Source organism: Podarcis cretensis (genome assembly GCF_951804945.1).
Source record: "Podarcis cretensis genome assembly, chromosome: 7".
Classification (NCBI taxonomy): domain Eukaryota; kingdom Metazoa; phylum Chordata; class Lepidosauria; order Squamata; family Lacertidae; genus Podarcis; species Podarcis cretensis.
In genome coordinates, this window is record NC_137176.1 from 2,302,583 (window position 1) to 2,319,437 (window position 16,855).

Below are 16,855 nucleotides of genomic sequence, written 5' to 3' on the forward strand. Positions count from 1 at the left end.
AACACACTCTTTAAAATGAAGACTAGAAGATTTAAAATTAACTTTGGTTAGACTGTACCAACGAACTGTGTCAAAGTATACATGAACATATATAACTTTTCTTCAGTTCATTATGGTATTAGCTTTTAGTTTTTTGCTATTTCAGAACACTGAAGTTCTACATTCCAAGTTATAAAGGTTCTCAGAATCCTAATAAAATTACTGAAGAATGCAAGACCCCAAAATTTATTTTCAAGTATTTCTATCTGGCTTTCTGTTATAAAAGTAACTCAAAGCAGTTAAATAATTAAAATACTCCAAAACAAAATATGCTACATGAATAATGAATTATATTTTGGTTAATTTCAAGCCAAAATAATGTTATCTGATAACAGACACATAAATCATTTTGGCAAGTGGTTGCAAACATGACTTACAGAATAAATTATTTCTTGTTTTGTTGAAATGGCTCCAAAGACATATTGATGAACAAGTATTAATTTTGTGATCTTAAATATTACCTTGCCAAGCATATTTCTTTCCATTCAAATCAATAGCAAAGTCTTCGGGGTAAAAATCAATTATACTTGATTCCTGTTTTTTAAAAAACAAGATCATTACAGTGATTCAGAGATTTGTACAGTAACAGATGAAGAATTTGATTAATCTTGCACAAGCTTAGAGATCCTATTTAGTTATTATTGCATTTACATCCCCCCTTTTCTCCAAGGAGTGCAGGTGGTACACACAGTCCATCCTGGTTTAATCGCAACAACCCCGTGAGGTAAATTAGGGTGAGAGGCAGTGACGGATCCAAAGTCACCCAGGGAGCGTCATGGCCGAATGGGCGATTGGAACCCTGTTCTGCCAGGTCCTAGTCTGACACTCTAACCATTACACCACACTGACTCATCATCTTTTTTGATGAAGTGGTCTATAAAGTTTTCTGAATTAAAAATTACAATACATATAAGCTATTTCTTTTCTTCTTTTCAAACTCAGTACAGTGGTACCTTGGTTTACGAACTTAATCCATTCTGGAAGTCCGTTCTTAAACCAAAGCGTTCTTAAACCAAGCCGTGCTTTCCCATAGAAAGTAATGGAAACGGATTAATCCGTTCCAGACAATGAAAAGCAACCCCTGAAACAGCAATTTCACATGAATTTTACTATCTAACAAGGCCATTGATCCATAAAATGAAAACAATAATCAATGTACTATACTATACTATAAAATAAATAAAACAGTATTGTAGATGATAAAAATGAAAATGAAAATTTTTTCTTACCTGTACTAATGATAGTCATTGTTTGGATGGGGGGGGGGGGCTTTTATCCATTTCCACAGTCACACAATCAATCAGTCAGTCAGTCAATCAGTCAGTCAATCAATCAATCAATCAATCAGCAGTTGAACTGGGATCCACACAGATCCCCCCCCCCATGCTGCTGCGGGAAATGCTCCCTAGAGTGTGCGCCTCCCACAGCGGCATGGGGTGGGGGGGGGGAGATGCGCACCTGCTAGCCAGCTGGCTCTTGTCTTGGGAAACCTTTCCATGCACCTCCATCTCCCAAGCAGTTTGGCAGCAAAATAAATTTCCCCTGCCCGGCCGGGCTGTGAGAGGAAGGCGCTCTGCTCATGCAATGGCGGCAGCTGTTCCCTGGGAACTATGCGGAGGTGTGCTCGCAGCTGCCTTGGCTGACTGCCCCGGGTAAGTCGGAGGGGGGAGGAGGGAGCAAGTCCAGCCGGCCACCATTGTGTGCACCTGGGAGTAAGCACTGTGCAACTTCCCTCCGCCCAGCCAGCTGGACTCGCCTCCTCCTTGCCCTCCGACTACCAGGGCAGACGGCTAAGGCAGCTGCAAGCACGCCTCCGCATGGTTCCCGGGGAGCACCCATCGCCATTGTGCAAGCAGAGCGCCTTCCTCCCACAGCCTGGCCAGGCGGAGGGAACTTTTTCTTGCTGCCGAACTGCTTGGGAGACGGAGGTGCATGGAAAGGCCGCACGGTTTCCCAAAACAAGAGCCAGCTGGCTGGCGGGCGCGCATCTTCGCTCCCTTGCTGCTATGGGAAACGTCGTGACAACCCCCTTCTCCACTGCCGGACAATGGAAGTGTGGCACTCAAAATGGAAGTGCAGCTCCGCAGTATGTTCATATTCCCCCCCCCCCCGAGAAAAACACACCACACAACACGGAACACTCATTTCCGGGTTTGAAGTGGTTGCAACCCAAAAAGTTCATTGGCTAGGCTGTTCATAACCTGAGGTACCACTGTATGAAGAACAGGTCAAAATGAACAGTACTTTGTTGACAATTTTCAAGCTCTGGTTCAATAACCACTTCTAAAGTTTGAAATTTCAAACTGCAAGTTCTGGACATTTTCTAAATGTTAACACTTCAGACAGTAGCTTTAATCTCTCTTGCCAGTTGTAGTTCTCAATGCTTATCTTTGGTACACGCTCCACAATGTGGCTTGACCAGAATTGGGACAGCTGGAGGGGTCATTTGAGGTCATCCTATCTCAGTGTTTCTCAAACTTAGGTCTCCCAGCGGTTGTTGGACTACAACTCCCATCATCCCTAGCTGGCAGGACCGGTGGTTAGGGATGATGGGAGTTGCAGTACAACAGCTGGAGGCCCCAGTTTGAGAAACACTGTCCTAGCTCTAACTGTTCCTCAGTTCACTACAGCTAGCAAAGAACAAATTGGGCTCCAACTGGAAGAGGTGTACCCTGGCCTCAAGTCAGCATGGTTTTCCAAGTTTCTGTCTCCAGTAAACAGAGTAAAACAGGCACATTATTCAGACAGATACTGAAGCTATTAATAGAATATCAAAACAAACATTTCAATTTTGAATAGATGAAAAGGTGAATAAACAAAAGCAAAATTCTTACCGGATCAGTCATAAGATTCCGCCAAGTTGGTGGGAGAAAGTTACCACTAGCTGCAGGAAAGACTCCCATAAGTTGTTCAAGAGGTCTGAACTGCCAAAAACAAAAGTCAACAGCAATAACTACTTTGATCACCCCCATAACAATATTAGTGACTTCCAAATAATTATGAAGATGAACAGTAATCTTACCGGTTTGGTTCCTTTTTCAAAGTCTGAGGGCATGTCTGCAATTCCTTCAAAATCTGAAGCAAATGGCGCATAATGGAATGGATAATACCATTTCCAGGAGGCACACCCCTAGTTTGCAAAATGTAAGAAGAAACCAAGTCACAGCTAGAAGACCCAGTAACACTTCCGTAGGGAGACAGGCAAGACTGAAAGCCACCTGCTGACTAATTCAGATCAATTTCTAAAGCAACATACGCATTTGCCAAAATATTGATTTATTTATTTTTTGGTACACCAACCTAAGATATGGGACCAATATACCAATTCAACAAATGAAACAGTGACCCCAAATCTCTTTTCCAGTGGCAATGTCATTTTACATTACTACTAACTCAGTTGCCACTGCTTTACATACTGAAAACTTCTTGCAATATACTGCAAAGATGGCGTACCAAACTTACTCATTGAAAAAGAAATCAAGTGATTGTAACATCTATAATACAATTCACCAACGGTCAGCAGCATGGGGCAGAACATTTTCCATAACAAAAACATTTCAGTTTCTATAAAAGCATTTCTTCTCAAAATTTGCTTTTAATAATGGATACCATATTAATTAAACTCAACAGATTCAAAATTCTAATTATCATTTTTCAGGAGTGTGTCAAGGAAGCATATGCCTATACAATTATACCTATATGCCTGCAGCACAACTGTATCTGTGTGGGGGTTATGTTCCAGAAATGGCAAAACTACATATACCCAAAACACCCTTGCGCCAACACCCACCCTTGCTATCCAGGCTCTGGGAAGCTCTCACAGGGCCGTCTGAGTTCCTGCAAGAGCCTCCCTGAGCCTGTAAGCAAGACAGAGAGCTTAAAAGCTATTTCTGCATCAGGAAAACCCACTGCAAAAGGAGCTTTTAAGCTCTTTGCTTTGTGTGCAATTAATTTATGGGACTTCAACTAGCTTGCTTTCAACCGTGCATATGATGCCATCATTTTGTATATATATACAGAGTGCTTTGCTGCCCAGTTGAGAAAACCAGATCCAGCATGTGGCCTGTCACATGCCTTGGGTCAATGACATAGAATTGTAGAGTCTGAAGGGACCTTGAGGGTCATGTAGTCCAACCGCCTGAAATGCACGAATCTCAACTAAATTATACATGACAGATGGTCACTCAACCTCTGCTTAAAAGCCTCCAAAGGAGAGTCTATCATCTCTCATGTGAGTCTGTTCCACTGTGGAACAGCTCTTACTATACAGAAGTTCTTCCTAATGTTTAGCCAACGTCTCCTCTATGCACATTCTAGCTTGTCAATATCCTTCTTAACTTGCGGTGCCCAGAACTGGGCACAGTATTCCAGGTTTGGTCTGACCAGGGTTTAAATGAGCAGGACTCTGACTTCCTTTGATTGGGACACCAGACTTCTGTTGATGAAGCCTAGATTAGCATTAGCTTCATTTGCTGCTGCATTACACTGCAGTCCAGGTTGTGGTTTTGAATAAGATCCTCCAGCTACAGTAAGGAGACTAGCAAAGATAGAAGAGGTAGAAGTCATCTAAAGAGCAGGAACAATTATAGCTGATAATAGTTTGCTTCCCGACAATCCTAATGCACTTTTACTTTTTGCAGCTAGTTTGCCAGAAGATTGTTTTGTTGTCAGAGCCATTGTTGAGCAGAAGGCAAAAGCCAGACAGAAAACTAACAGAGGCAAAAAGGCTTTATTTATTTATTGTGGAATCAAAAGCACTACAGAGAGATAGCTGTAATAAGCTGAAGAAGAAGAAGAAGAAGAAGAAGAAGAAGAAGAAGAAGAAGAAGAAGAAGAAGAAAGGTAGGAACATTTTTTAAGAAGAAGAGATGCATACCAAAAACAGAGGCCTGAGCTAAGAATAATGGGGAGAGGAACACAACTTCTATGCTGGAAAGGGTAGAAATGAACTGAGGAGCCACCAGCAGGAGAAAGGAGAAAGGGGAAACAAATCTAGACCACATCCTTGCTTTCTGGCTGGCTGGAAAAGGCACAACCCACAGTGGATGTCTCCCACACCAAACAAGAGGCAAGGCTGTGCAGGGAAGCAGGAGCCATGAACCTCAGAAGAGGTTCAGCTCATTTATACTGCGTTAAACCACGGTTTAAAGTGATGTCCCCATGAAATCATAGAACATGTTCCTTTTATATTAAGGAAGTCTGAAGTTACAAAAAACAATGGCATTAGATGTGATTTGAGAAATCATACAGACAAAAGTAACACTAAGTGCTAATTCAAACACCAACAACTTCCAAAACACATGCCTGGATCTAAACCAAATCTACTACCTCAACATAACCCTATGGCAAAGAGAGAAGGCCAGGGTGTGAGGGCATCTTATTTAAATGTGGTTAATGTCTACTGGCTTTAACTAATCCAGAAGTTTCTGAATCTGCACAACAGACCTGTTTTATTTATCTTTATAATAACTATTCTTCATTATCTATTGTTAAACATTTCTTCAGACTCCAATTGAATGAAACATTTCTGACCATTACACACACACAATAGCAGTGCATTATAATTGTCCCAAATCTTAATTTAAACTTTTCAATACTCTTCTGTATAAAGATAACATAATAATTGCACTCCCGACTGATCATTCGTGGTATCAGGTTTTTACCAAAATAAAGTTGCTGTAAAACGTCATTACAACACTACACCATGATTTGCTTTATTAAGCTTTAAAGAACTCAATATAGCTAACAGAATTATTATTTTTTTAAATAATTTTTATTCATTTTTCAAACACATAATAAAAACAAAACACAAAACAAAAACTCAAAACACAAAACAAAAGCATACAAAACATTTAAACAAATATAACTTCAAAATTGTATTTTCATACACCTTCTTTCCTTCGACTTCCCCATACCTCCCCATCCCTGCATCCTTGTTTTATGGTTCTTTAGCAACCCTTTGGTCAATTTATCTTGATTCCCTTTCATTAAATTTCCTTTAGTTTTTTAGTTACAGCTGTAATTCTCTGTTTCTTACCCCTTGACATCTTAGCATTCCTCAATTTTACAACAGTTTTTAAGGTATATTTTAAATTTCTTCCAGTCCTCTTCCACTGTCTCCTTCCCCTGGTCACGGATTCTGCCCGTCATCTCAGCCAGTCCCATAAAGTCCATCACCTTTGTTTGCCATTCTTCCAGAGTAGGTAGTTCTTGCATCTTCCAATACTTCGCCAGTAGAATTCTTGCTGCTGTGGTAGCATACATAAAGAAAATCCTATCCTTCTTTAACACCAATTGGCCAAGCATGCCCAAGAGAAAAGCCTCTGGTTTCTTAGGAAAAGTCCACTTAAGGACTTTCTTAATTTCATTATAGATCATTTCCCAAAAAGCTTTAATCTTCGGGCAGGTCCACCAAAGGTGATAAAAAGTACCTTCAGTCTCATTACATTTCCAACATTTGTTATTTGGCAAATGATAGATTTTTGCAAGCTTGACTGGGGTCATGTACCACCTATAGATCATCTTCATTATGTTTTCTTTTAAAGCATTACATGCAGTAAATTTAATACCGGTAGTCCATAACTGTTCCCAGTCAGCAAACATAATATCATGACCGATGTCTTGTGCCCATTTAATCATAGCTGATTTCACCATCTCATCCTGTGTGTTCCATTTCAACAGCAAATTATACATTCTTGATAAATTCTTAGTATTGGGTTCTAACAATTCTGTTTCTAGTTTTGACCTCTCTTTCTGAAATCCTATCTTCCTGTCCTGTTTGAATGTCTCATTTATCTGATGATAGTGCAACCAATCTCAAACCTTGGGCTTTAGTTTCTCGTAACTCTGAAGTTTAACCCTTTCACCATCATATTCTAGAATTTCATAATATTTTGGCCATTTAGAGTCCATATTAAGCTTTTTTACTTCCCTAGCTTCCATTGGTGACACCCACCTGGGGGTTTTACTTTCCAACAAATCTTTGTATCTAATCCAAACATTATACAATGCTTTCCTTACAATATGGTTTTTAAAGCCTTTATACACCTTTGCCTTGTCGTACCATAAATATGCATGCCAACCAAAGCTATTGTCATACCCTTCCAAATCCAAAATGTCTGTGTTCTCAAGAAGTAGCCAATGTTTCAACCAGCAAAAAGCTGCCGATTCATAATAAAGTCTTAAGTCCGGCAGGGCAAACCCCCCTCTATCTTTTGCATCAGTTAATATCTTAAATTTTATTCTGGGCTTTTTGCCCTGCCAGACAAATTTTGATATGTCTTTCTGCCACTTCTTGAAACAGTCCATCTTGTCCAAAATCTGCAACGTCTGAAATAAAAATAGCATTCTAGGCAATACATTCATCTTAATAGTAGCGATCCGGCCTAACAAGGAAAGTTTCAACCTTGACCATATTTCTAGATCTTTCTTTACTTCTAACCAACATTTTTCATAGTTATCCTTAAATAAATTCACATTCTTAGATGTTAAGTTTATCCCCAGGTATTTCACTTTTTTCCTTATTTCCAAACCTGTTTCATTCTGAAATCTCTCTCTTTCCTCCATTGTTAAATTTTTTTCCAACACTTTCGTTTTTTGTTTGTTCAGTTTAAAACCTGCTACTCGACCAAATATTTCAATTAATTCTAATACTCTTTTAGTACTAGTGTCTGGCTGTTGCAGGGTCAATACTAGATCATCTGCAAATGCTCTTAGTTTGTAGTGTCTAACTCCGACCTGAACTCCTTTAACCAACTGGTCCTTTCTAATCATGTTTAACAAAACCTCCAGGACTGATATAAAAAGCAAAGGGGATATTGGGCATCCCTGCCGTGTACCTTTTTCTATGAATATTTCTTCCGTTACCACATTGTTTACAATTAGCTTAGCTTTTTGTTTAGAATATATTGCACCTATACCGTTTTCAAAACCTTGGCCTACCCCCATCCCTTGGAGATTCTTCTTCATAAAGCTCCAACAAATATTGTCAAAGGCTTTCTCCGCGTCCACGAAAATCAGAACAGCCTTCCTGTTAATATCGACTTCTAACAACTCCAAAATGTCTATAATGTTCCTCACGTTGTCTGACATATGTCTCCCTGGGAGAAAGCCCGTTTGGTCCTTATGAATCTCCCCTATCAACACTCTCTTCAATCTTTTTGCCAAAATGTCTGCAAAAATTTTGTAATCCACATTGAGTAAAGATATAGGGCGGTAGTTTCTAACCTGGTTCTTCTCAGTCTCTGTTTTCGGTATAAGTGAGATGAAAGCCTCTTTCCACGATTCAGGTGCCTTCTTCCCCTCCAAAATTTCATTACAAACTTCCTTCAGTGGTTGTATTAGCCATTCCTTCAGCACTTTATAATATCTAGCCGTCAAACCATCTGGTCCTGATGATTTTCCTAATTGCATATTCTGAATGGCACCCTCTATTTCTTGTTCTGTTATTTTCTCATTCAGGATCATTTTGCTTTGTTCTGAGATTTTTGGTAGGCCATATTTTTTAATAAATTCTTCTATTTCTTGTTCGTTAACTGGCCCTTGTGCATACAATTTCTTAAAAAAACTTTGAAAACAATTACTTATCTCATTAGGTTTGTAGATAATTTTTCCATCCATTTCTAGACTTGTCACAGTATTCAATTTCTGTCTCTTTTTCAATTGCCATGACAGAAGTTTCCCACATTTATCTGCTGATTCAAAAGTCTTTTGTCTCATTTGCTTTATTTTCCATTCTATTTCTTGATTCATAAGTTCCATGTATTGCATCTGATAAAACTTTATTTCTCTCAAAATCTCATGGGACTTTGGTTTGGACCTCAACTTCTTTTCTCCTTCTTTCATTTTTTCTAAGATTTTTTCTTTCCTCTCATTTTGTTTCTTCCTCTTTATGGAGTTCTGTTGAATTAGGAAACCTCGCATCACGGCTTTGCTAGCGTCCCAAATTGTTCTTTTCTCCACTTCTGTTCTCAAATTTATCTCAAAGTAATCTTTCAATGTTTTTAGGGCCTTCTTATAAATCTCTTCATCTCTAAATAGGGTGTCATTCATTCTCCATCTAAAGGATCCAGTTGTTGTTAATTTCATCTCCATCTTTACAGCGTTATGGTCGGAGCAGGTTTTTGGGCAGATTTCTACTTTTTTTGTTCTTGGCGCCAGGCTACTAGAAACCCAGATTTGGTCGATTCTTGTCCATGTCATTTTTGCTTCAGAGAAAAAAGTTCCCTCTCTCTCAAGAGGGTTCCTTATTCTCCATATGTCAATCAGGTCCATAGTTTCAGTCATTTCAAAAAAAGTCTTTGGTAGTCTCCCTTCCTTTGAAATCACCTGTCTCTGTGCTTTATCCATGTTTGTGGAGACGACTCCATTCATATCTCCCATCATTACGATTTTATAGTCTAAAAAGTCCATTAAAGTCTCATGCAACTTCTTAAAGAATTCGGCCTTCCCTTCATTTGGCGCATAAACTCCAACTATCAAAATTTTTTCTCCTTGAATTTGTATTTCAATTGCCAGGTACCTTCCTTGTTCATCTTTAAATATCATTTTTGGAGCCAATTTTTCCTTTGCATAAATCACCACACCTCTTTTCTTCACTTTGTCTGATGAAATAAATTCCTGTCCAAGTCTCTTGTTTATCAGCAATTTCCTGTGTATCCTGGCAATGTGGGTTTCTTGTAAGCATATTAGGTCTAATTGTTCTCTCTTCAAGATATGAAAAACTTGACGTCTTTTCCAGGGAAGGTTCAAACCGTTGCAATTCCAACTAAGAAGTTGCAGAGACATTTTGTTCTTAAGTACCTGTTCCTCCGACTGCTCCAAGCTTTTGTTCTTCCTCCGTTGGTGGTGGTAAAAGTCCGAATGATAGATTTGCAATGTCAGTTGGTTCTTTCTCCTCTACAATTCCTTTCTGCAGGTCTTCCACGTATCTCTCCAGAAACTGTTCTTTGTCTTGAATTGTTCTTATTTTGATCTTCCTTCCTTTAAAATTGAAGGACAGTCCTTGTGGAAACTCCCATCTAAAAGGTATGGTGTTTTTCTTCAGCAGGTCGACCAAATTTTTATAGAGGGTTCTCACCTCCAAGATATATTTTGGGATGTCTTTAAAAATCTGTATTTGACAGTTCTGAATCACCAGTGCCTTTTGATAATGCAGGTTCAATATTTTATCTCTTTCTTCCTTTGATCTCAGTGTAATTAGACAATCCCTTGGTTTCTTGTCCTGCCTCCTGCCCAGCCGAAAGGCTGTTGTTATCTCAAATTCATCTTCTTCCCCCCATTCCTCTTGCCAAAAAACCGCAAAATTCTCTGTAAGGAAGTCCACAAGGCTGTCCCCCTCTCTTTCAGGAACCAGTCTTAATTTCAAGTTTTTCTCTTTCCTCTGGAGTTCCAGTAAAGACAGGGTTGCATCATGTTCATTCACTTTTTTTATGATCGGCCCAAACTTTTCCCTTGTCTCCTCTGCAGTATTTTTTGCACTTTCCGCGATCTTTCGTGTTTCAGAGCTCTCTTGAATTAATCTATTAATAGAATCTGTGTTAGATGTTACACTTGCTGTATTCACATCTAGTCTTGCTGTCAGCTCTGTCAATTTTTTGGAATTTTCTGTAGACAACTTTGTCAGTGCTTCCAAAGATTGGTTTATTTTAAGCAGTGCCTGTGTCATAGGATCCATAGAGGCTGTTGCTGCTTTTTCCTGTGCAGCTGGTGTTGTGCCTGATATTGAGCCCCTTTTCTTCTGTGATTGCTTTGCTTTAAGTCTAGTTACTATCTCTTCTGTTGGGCCACTCATATCCTCAAGGTCGTTCTCACAGAAAGAACTTACAAGTGGAAAATCCCATTGTTTCTTTTTTGATGTAACAGTTTCACTTAAAACCCTCTAGAGGGAGCATTCAATTGTATCCGAATGGAAAGGAGAAACAAAGGAACAAGGAAGCATAAAGCGGTAAACAGCAACTTCCAAAGTCCACACTGTAAATCCTCAGTTTTTCAATGTAACCAAAAATTCAGCAGACTACTCCCATTAAAGTCCAGTAACTTTGTTTCAGACAAACCCCCACTTTGTATCCAGTTTAGTCTGACAGTTCACTTTCCCGATGCCTTGCTTAGGCAGCCTGACCTGGGGGATTTGGCAGTGAAAGATCTTATTTTCCTGTTTATTTTCACGCAGGTTATCAATGTCCAACTCTCTTCCCCCCTTCTCCTGCCTATCGGGGGGAAGCCTAAGTCCGATGTCAGGTTTGACAGCTTAAAAAAATATTTTCCCTTCAAATGCAGCTTGCTTTTTTCGTTGCTTTGTTTATCATGCAGCTCAGGGGAGGCAGACTTCCTTAGTTTATGCCTTTCCCGTTTTCAGCCAAATTTCCAAATTTTAGTGTCCCATCAATCTCTCAATCTTACTCACGGGTGTTGTAGTCAATTTTCAGTTTCAGGAAGGAATCGGCGCTCTCCGTTCATGGCGACGCGGCTTCACTCCGCGGGCTGGGTGACGACTCTCAGCACCGCGCTTACCCCGATGCCGCTCCGAAGCCTTTAAAAAGGCTCCTTCACAGTACCTCTGTCAATTCTATACCAGCAATGATGCTAGATGTACCTCTAATTATGCCATTGCTGAGTCTTATTACATTATTTGGGAGACAAGCAAATGAAGTTTTTTGAAATTATATAAATTTTAATGAAAGATAGTAAGTACCTGATAATAGTACCGGAGAACCCAGCAAAGCCCTTCTACGTAAGACTGTACAACTTTACGACGGAAATTTTTATCAGAGACATCAACATCAAATTTGTTCTTGTAGTAGCGCTGCTTCCAGCCAGCTTCCCATAACCTATACAACAATTCAAGCTTTGTTATTATTTTTTGTATAACATGACTTGAAATAACATACAATTCAATTTTTAAAATTGTTTTAATACAAGATTAAGTAGTATCACATGCCTTTGTTGACCCCTACCTTTCTCATTCTTTCCTTCATTCTCTTCCTGTTAGCCAAACATATGAGTGCACACAGACTGGGATTCAAAGAGAGGCTTTTTGGGCCCCTCTTCCTTCTGCAGCCCCCTTCACTTCATCTAAGAAGCTTTTATAGAGGTTCACAGAGGTCCTTCTGGCACACGGCAGAAGAAACAGATTCAGCTGGAAGGGAAACCACTCCTTCCCCAGCGTGTGTCTCTGTACACACATAGAGACATGTGCCAAGAAGCTTCTCTGGATCTCAGTCACCAGGCCTTGCTCGACCGTGACATTTGTGTGGCAGGTGGAGAGCATGGACAACTCATCATCTCTCAGCCTAAGCTACCACACAGTTTCGTTGTGAGCATGAAGTACAACTGTGTGCTACGTGAAGGAAATAGGAGCTCCAAGTATTGCTTGTGGAACTAATATTCTTTCTCTTGGGAGCAGTTAACCTAACAGTGAAGCATGTATATTAAAATACATTTTCTGAATCCAACCCCCTCACCCTGTGAACAAGCACAAAAGAGTACACCAGTCCTCCAAAAAACTACAGGCTCCCCATTAAAAGCTATTATGGAGAATCCCTCAGCTTTTGGAAAGCATTTTAGAGGGGAGTTGCTGTAAGAGGTGCCCATATACAAGCAGCAGTGACTCTGTGGTACTTTGGATCCATGCCACAATTTCTGACATATTTAAGAGTACACGGAAGAATATATGAACTCATGAGGCTGTCTTATACAGAATCAAATCACTGGTCAACTTAGCCAAATACTGTCTACCCTGACAGGCAGAGGCTTCCAGCTTGAGGCTTTTTAAACTGGAGCTGCTGGGTTTTTAGCCTGGAATTTTGAGAGTAAAAAGTATATCCTTTAGCAATAATCCAATTCCCCAAAGGAGCTGAAGTAAAGCCTTAAGTAAAGAGATTTGGTTGTAGAACTTTAAGAGTTAAACAGTTTCATTTATGCTGTAAAACAATGACATTCTGCTCACAGCGGCTGAGCTGAATATTGAACCTCTAGCCAATCTGGTGCTGAGTCTCAAAGGGAGTAGTAGCTTTTAGGACGAAAACCTTCATGCATACTAATGGAGACACTTAAAATTTAACAGCTATAGCCTACACATCTCACTGGAATTTCCTGAGTATCCCAACCCTCCACATTAATTATTGGTGGATAAAAAGATCATGGAAAAGCATTAGAAGGTGCTATAGATAAAGGGTAAACAGTATTAATGAGGCGACATCCCTTTTGGCAATTCACTAACAAAGTACCAAATGTATCACCTGATATTATCTTCAGGCTCAGGTTCACTGTCACTGTCCTCTACTTTCCGCTTAATTCCTCCTGCTGGAGATGGTGACCCATCAGAGGTGAAACTCGTATTAGGAGATGCTGAAGGAGTCTGGGGATGTAGTTGTCAGGCAGATAGTTGGAAAAAGATTTCATTACACTTATAAAATTAATGGCTTTGTCATAAAGAAATAAAAAGAGAACCATCTATTTTATTGAGGTGCAGAAGCTGGGATCCAAAAGAATCATGTACAAGCTAGTTCCAGGCACCCAAGTGGCTTTGAGCAAGTAGCATTCCATTCCACGTAAAAAGCCACGGGGGGGGGGGTGCGGTTCAAAAGCAGATTGTGATATGGCAGGCAGGGAGAGTCGCTGTGTTTAAAAGAAGGAAAACATACCACTAGAGATCCTGCTCCCCCAACTCAACATAGCTGAAGACTACTTTATGTGTTACAATTTTATTAGGTGCATCTATCAGTTAAAACCATTAAAAGTGCATATATGTTGTTTTAACTTCATGTAAACAGTGGAAATTTGTGCTGGAAAATGCCAGTCTTGGCTCCACACATATGGAGCAAACTTCCTTGTACATGAAACTGGGGTGTGTATGTGTATGTCTCAAGAGTTCATTAATTTGACTGATTGATTAAATTTCTATCCAGTCCTTCCTCTCAAAGGAACCCAGGACAGCAAACATCAAAACAATTAAAAAACAACAACACATTTAAAACATTTTAAAACTAATGTTTGCATACAAACATATGCACAGAGGCACATGGTAAGGAGACAAAGGCAATTCCTGGTCTCACCCTGGGTTTAACCTCTAGGACCAAGGGAGCAAAGGTAAAATTAGAAAATGGGGAGTAGGAAAAAGGAGGGATTTTTGGATGAAAGGTGGGGAAAGAGGAAATAAATGATATTTCAGAGTGCCAAAAACAATAAATATTAACAGTAGAAAACTGCAATAAACAGAAACCAGAAGTATTGTGTTCTCTTTCATACAATCATAAAACTGCAGAGTTGGAAGGGGCCACAAGGTTCATTTATTCTAACCCCCTGCAATCTCTTGAAATTTGTTTGTGCTAACAGGCCTGTTCAGATGCTTACAATGTTCTGAGTAGTCAGCTATTTTAATAATTTTTCTGATGTTTTGTAAATAAATAAATAAATAAGGGTGTGACATGTATAGTGAAGTTCAAGAAGACAGTTGCTTACCTGCAGCTATTTAAAAGAACTTGAAGTTGTGCTTAAAAGAGATTCACTTGCAGAAATAAAATTGAGCCACTAGTAAGCCACAGGTCTATAAACTCACTTAGTCATTACTTCTATGCTTGTGACAAAGTTCAGATCCATCACTTACAGTGCTCTGTCTGTCTTGCATTCTCATTTCAAAGGCTGCATGTCTTGGATTATTGATTGGTTGATGACTTCCTCTATTTCCCCTCCCCAAAGGTTGTGGGGTGAACTGGCCTCCAGGCATAGAATGCTGTTCCCTCTAGATGAGCAGAAAGGTTTATCATCATTTTCCAGGCAAGAATGAAATATTTCTTGAATGCTGAGACTCAGCAGAGGCTGCAATTATGTACACAAAAGCCTAGGCTTCCACTGATAAAATAAGTAAGTAGCAGTATACATTTTATCCAATGCTTCCACTTGGATTTAGATTGTTTTAGTAGATTGGTTAAAGTGCTTCAGTTTTGTCACTATGTTATCTCCATTACTAAAACAGTTGTAAAGAACAGAACAAGTGTTACAACTATGAAATAAGCTTAGAACCAAAATCTAAACACGTGCTAGCCATCTGTCACAGACTGCATTTCCAAATCTAACCAGGAGAGTAACAGTACAATCCTAAGCATAAAAGGGGCTGCCGCCCCTTGCTCACTTCACCCCAACACCCCGCCCCCCCCCATAGGTTGCCAACCTCCCTCAGACCTCCTAGCCACTGAGGGAAGCCTGAGGCTTCTTTCTCAGGAGCGGCAGAAGGAGCAAGGTGGGAGGATGGGGGAGGAAACACAGCAGGATGCAAGGGAGGAAACACTTTCTCTCGTTCATTCTCTGCCTCCCTTCCAGCAGTGGCAAAAGTAGGGGAGTGGGAAATGAAGGGGCAAAAGATTTGGATTTTCCCTTTCACCAGTCCAGTGGCAAAGGAGAAAGGCAGTCATGCCGTAGTTCATCATGCCACCTGCCAGAAGCCAACCAAACTTCAGCACGGCAACATTCTTATATTTTTATGTATATAAGAAGACATTTAAGTCACGAACATCAGTGTTCCTAGACAATTCTGACAAGTTTCACATCAAATATGAGACCTGGCCTTAGAATAAGCTGCTATTAATCCTAGTGGCATATGGGAGGAAGGTGGTGGCATTAAAGTAGAGATATGAGAGTGATGGGAAGACAAATCTACCGTAAAGACTACACTTAGAGGAGTTCAATTGACACCCCCTGCCTTGGGAGCAGTGGAAAACATGGTGTTTCAATTGTTGTATTAAAGTTACCAGAAAAAAGTTTTGGGGGGAGGGGGAGGAAGTGTAAAAATGGCACAAGAAAAAGCATGATCTTTTTTATATCAAGTCTTTATTATTGCACTGCTATGGAAAGCCTCATTTAATTCAATGGGATTTACTTCTGAAAAACAGGCATAAGATTGTTCTATATGCCTTGAATTCAGTCTAGCATCTAAGGAACCTATAGCTAAGGGGTTTATGTACCCAAGCAGCATTCCATGCTGCTCATCAAGACACTTTCCTAACTGAAAGTAGGTCTAGATACAGTGTGTGAGATTTCATACTAAGAGAGGGGGGGAAAGTCAAAGATCTTATGGGGGCAGATGAGTTCTTGGGCATGCACATAGATGTTATTTGGAGTCTAGATCATTTGCTACAGCTGAGATATAAATAATTGTTCAGCTAGTTCCATGAGCCTAATGAAGCACTAAGTGTGTTTCACAAAGGCCCCCATGTTATGCGTCCAAGAGAAACTTCAATAGTAGTTTGTGATTTGGGATAGAATGGGTATTGCAAAAAGCTGCAACATTATTTATTTATTTTGAGCCTACATTTTAACTCAAAATGGTCAAGAAGTTGGCGTACATAAACAAATAACCATATTAGGGCTGTTTTTTACCCTAAACTGATATATTTGTCTGAAATCAGGATGCTGCAAGGAAAAACAACAGGGCTAGAAGCTCTATATTTACTTTCATCCTTTTTCTTTTATCCTTCTGCCTTCTTCTGAAATTTTCCTAAAATGAAGAATGAAGATATTAGAACTGTGTGCCATACAAATTACATGGAAAAAACCAAAAACATCAGAAATATTTATTAGGGTCATTTCTTTGGGGGGGGGGAATGCTCAAACAATTATTCATACTTGCCATATGCAGAACTCCCTACTTCCTGCTACAAAAAATGCTGTTGTTCTAAACAAAACTGGAATCCAACTAAAATACTCATAAAAATGTTTAGGAGTATCCATTTGTTTATTTAAATCTCCAGGTGCTTTCCTACCACATAACACACATAGACACTCCACACCCAACATATCACTGTCAATCACAAAGCAGCGT

General features: G+C 39.7%; 1 protein-coding gene across 2 annotated transcripts in view; it reads right to left on the reverse strand.

Annotated features, from left to right (window-relative positions):
- Window positions 1-16,855, reverse strand: part of XRN2 (5'-3' exoribonuclease 2) — a 65,004-nt gene that overhangs the window by 23,056 nt on the left and 25,093 nt on the right. For both annotated transcript variants that reach the window (XM_079983496.1, XM_079983497.1), the window contains exons 14-20: window positions 16,487-16,531; window positions 14,645-14,779; window positions 13,278-13,396; window positions 11,732-11,867; window positions 3,062-3,169; window positions 2,874-2,963; window positions 501-573 (exon numbers count right to left, since the gene is read on the reverse strand). In XM_079983496.1, the coding sequence (XP_079839622.1) occupies window positions 501-573; window positions 2,874-2,963; window positions 3,062-3,169; window positions 11,732-11,867; window positions 13,278-13,396; window positions 14,645-14,779; window positions 16,487-16,531 (706 nt within the window). The remainder of the gene's footprint in view (window positions 1-500; window positions 574-2,873; window positions 2,964-3,061; window positions 3,170-11,731; window positions 11,868-13,277; window positions 13,397-14,644; window positions 14,780-16,486; window positions 16,532-16,855) is intronic.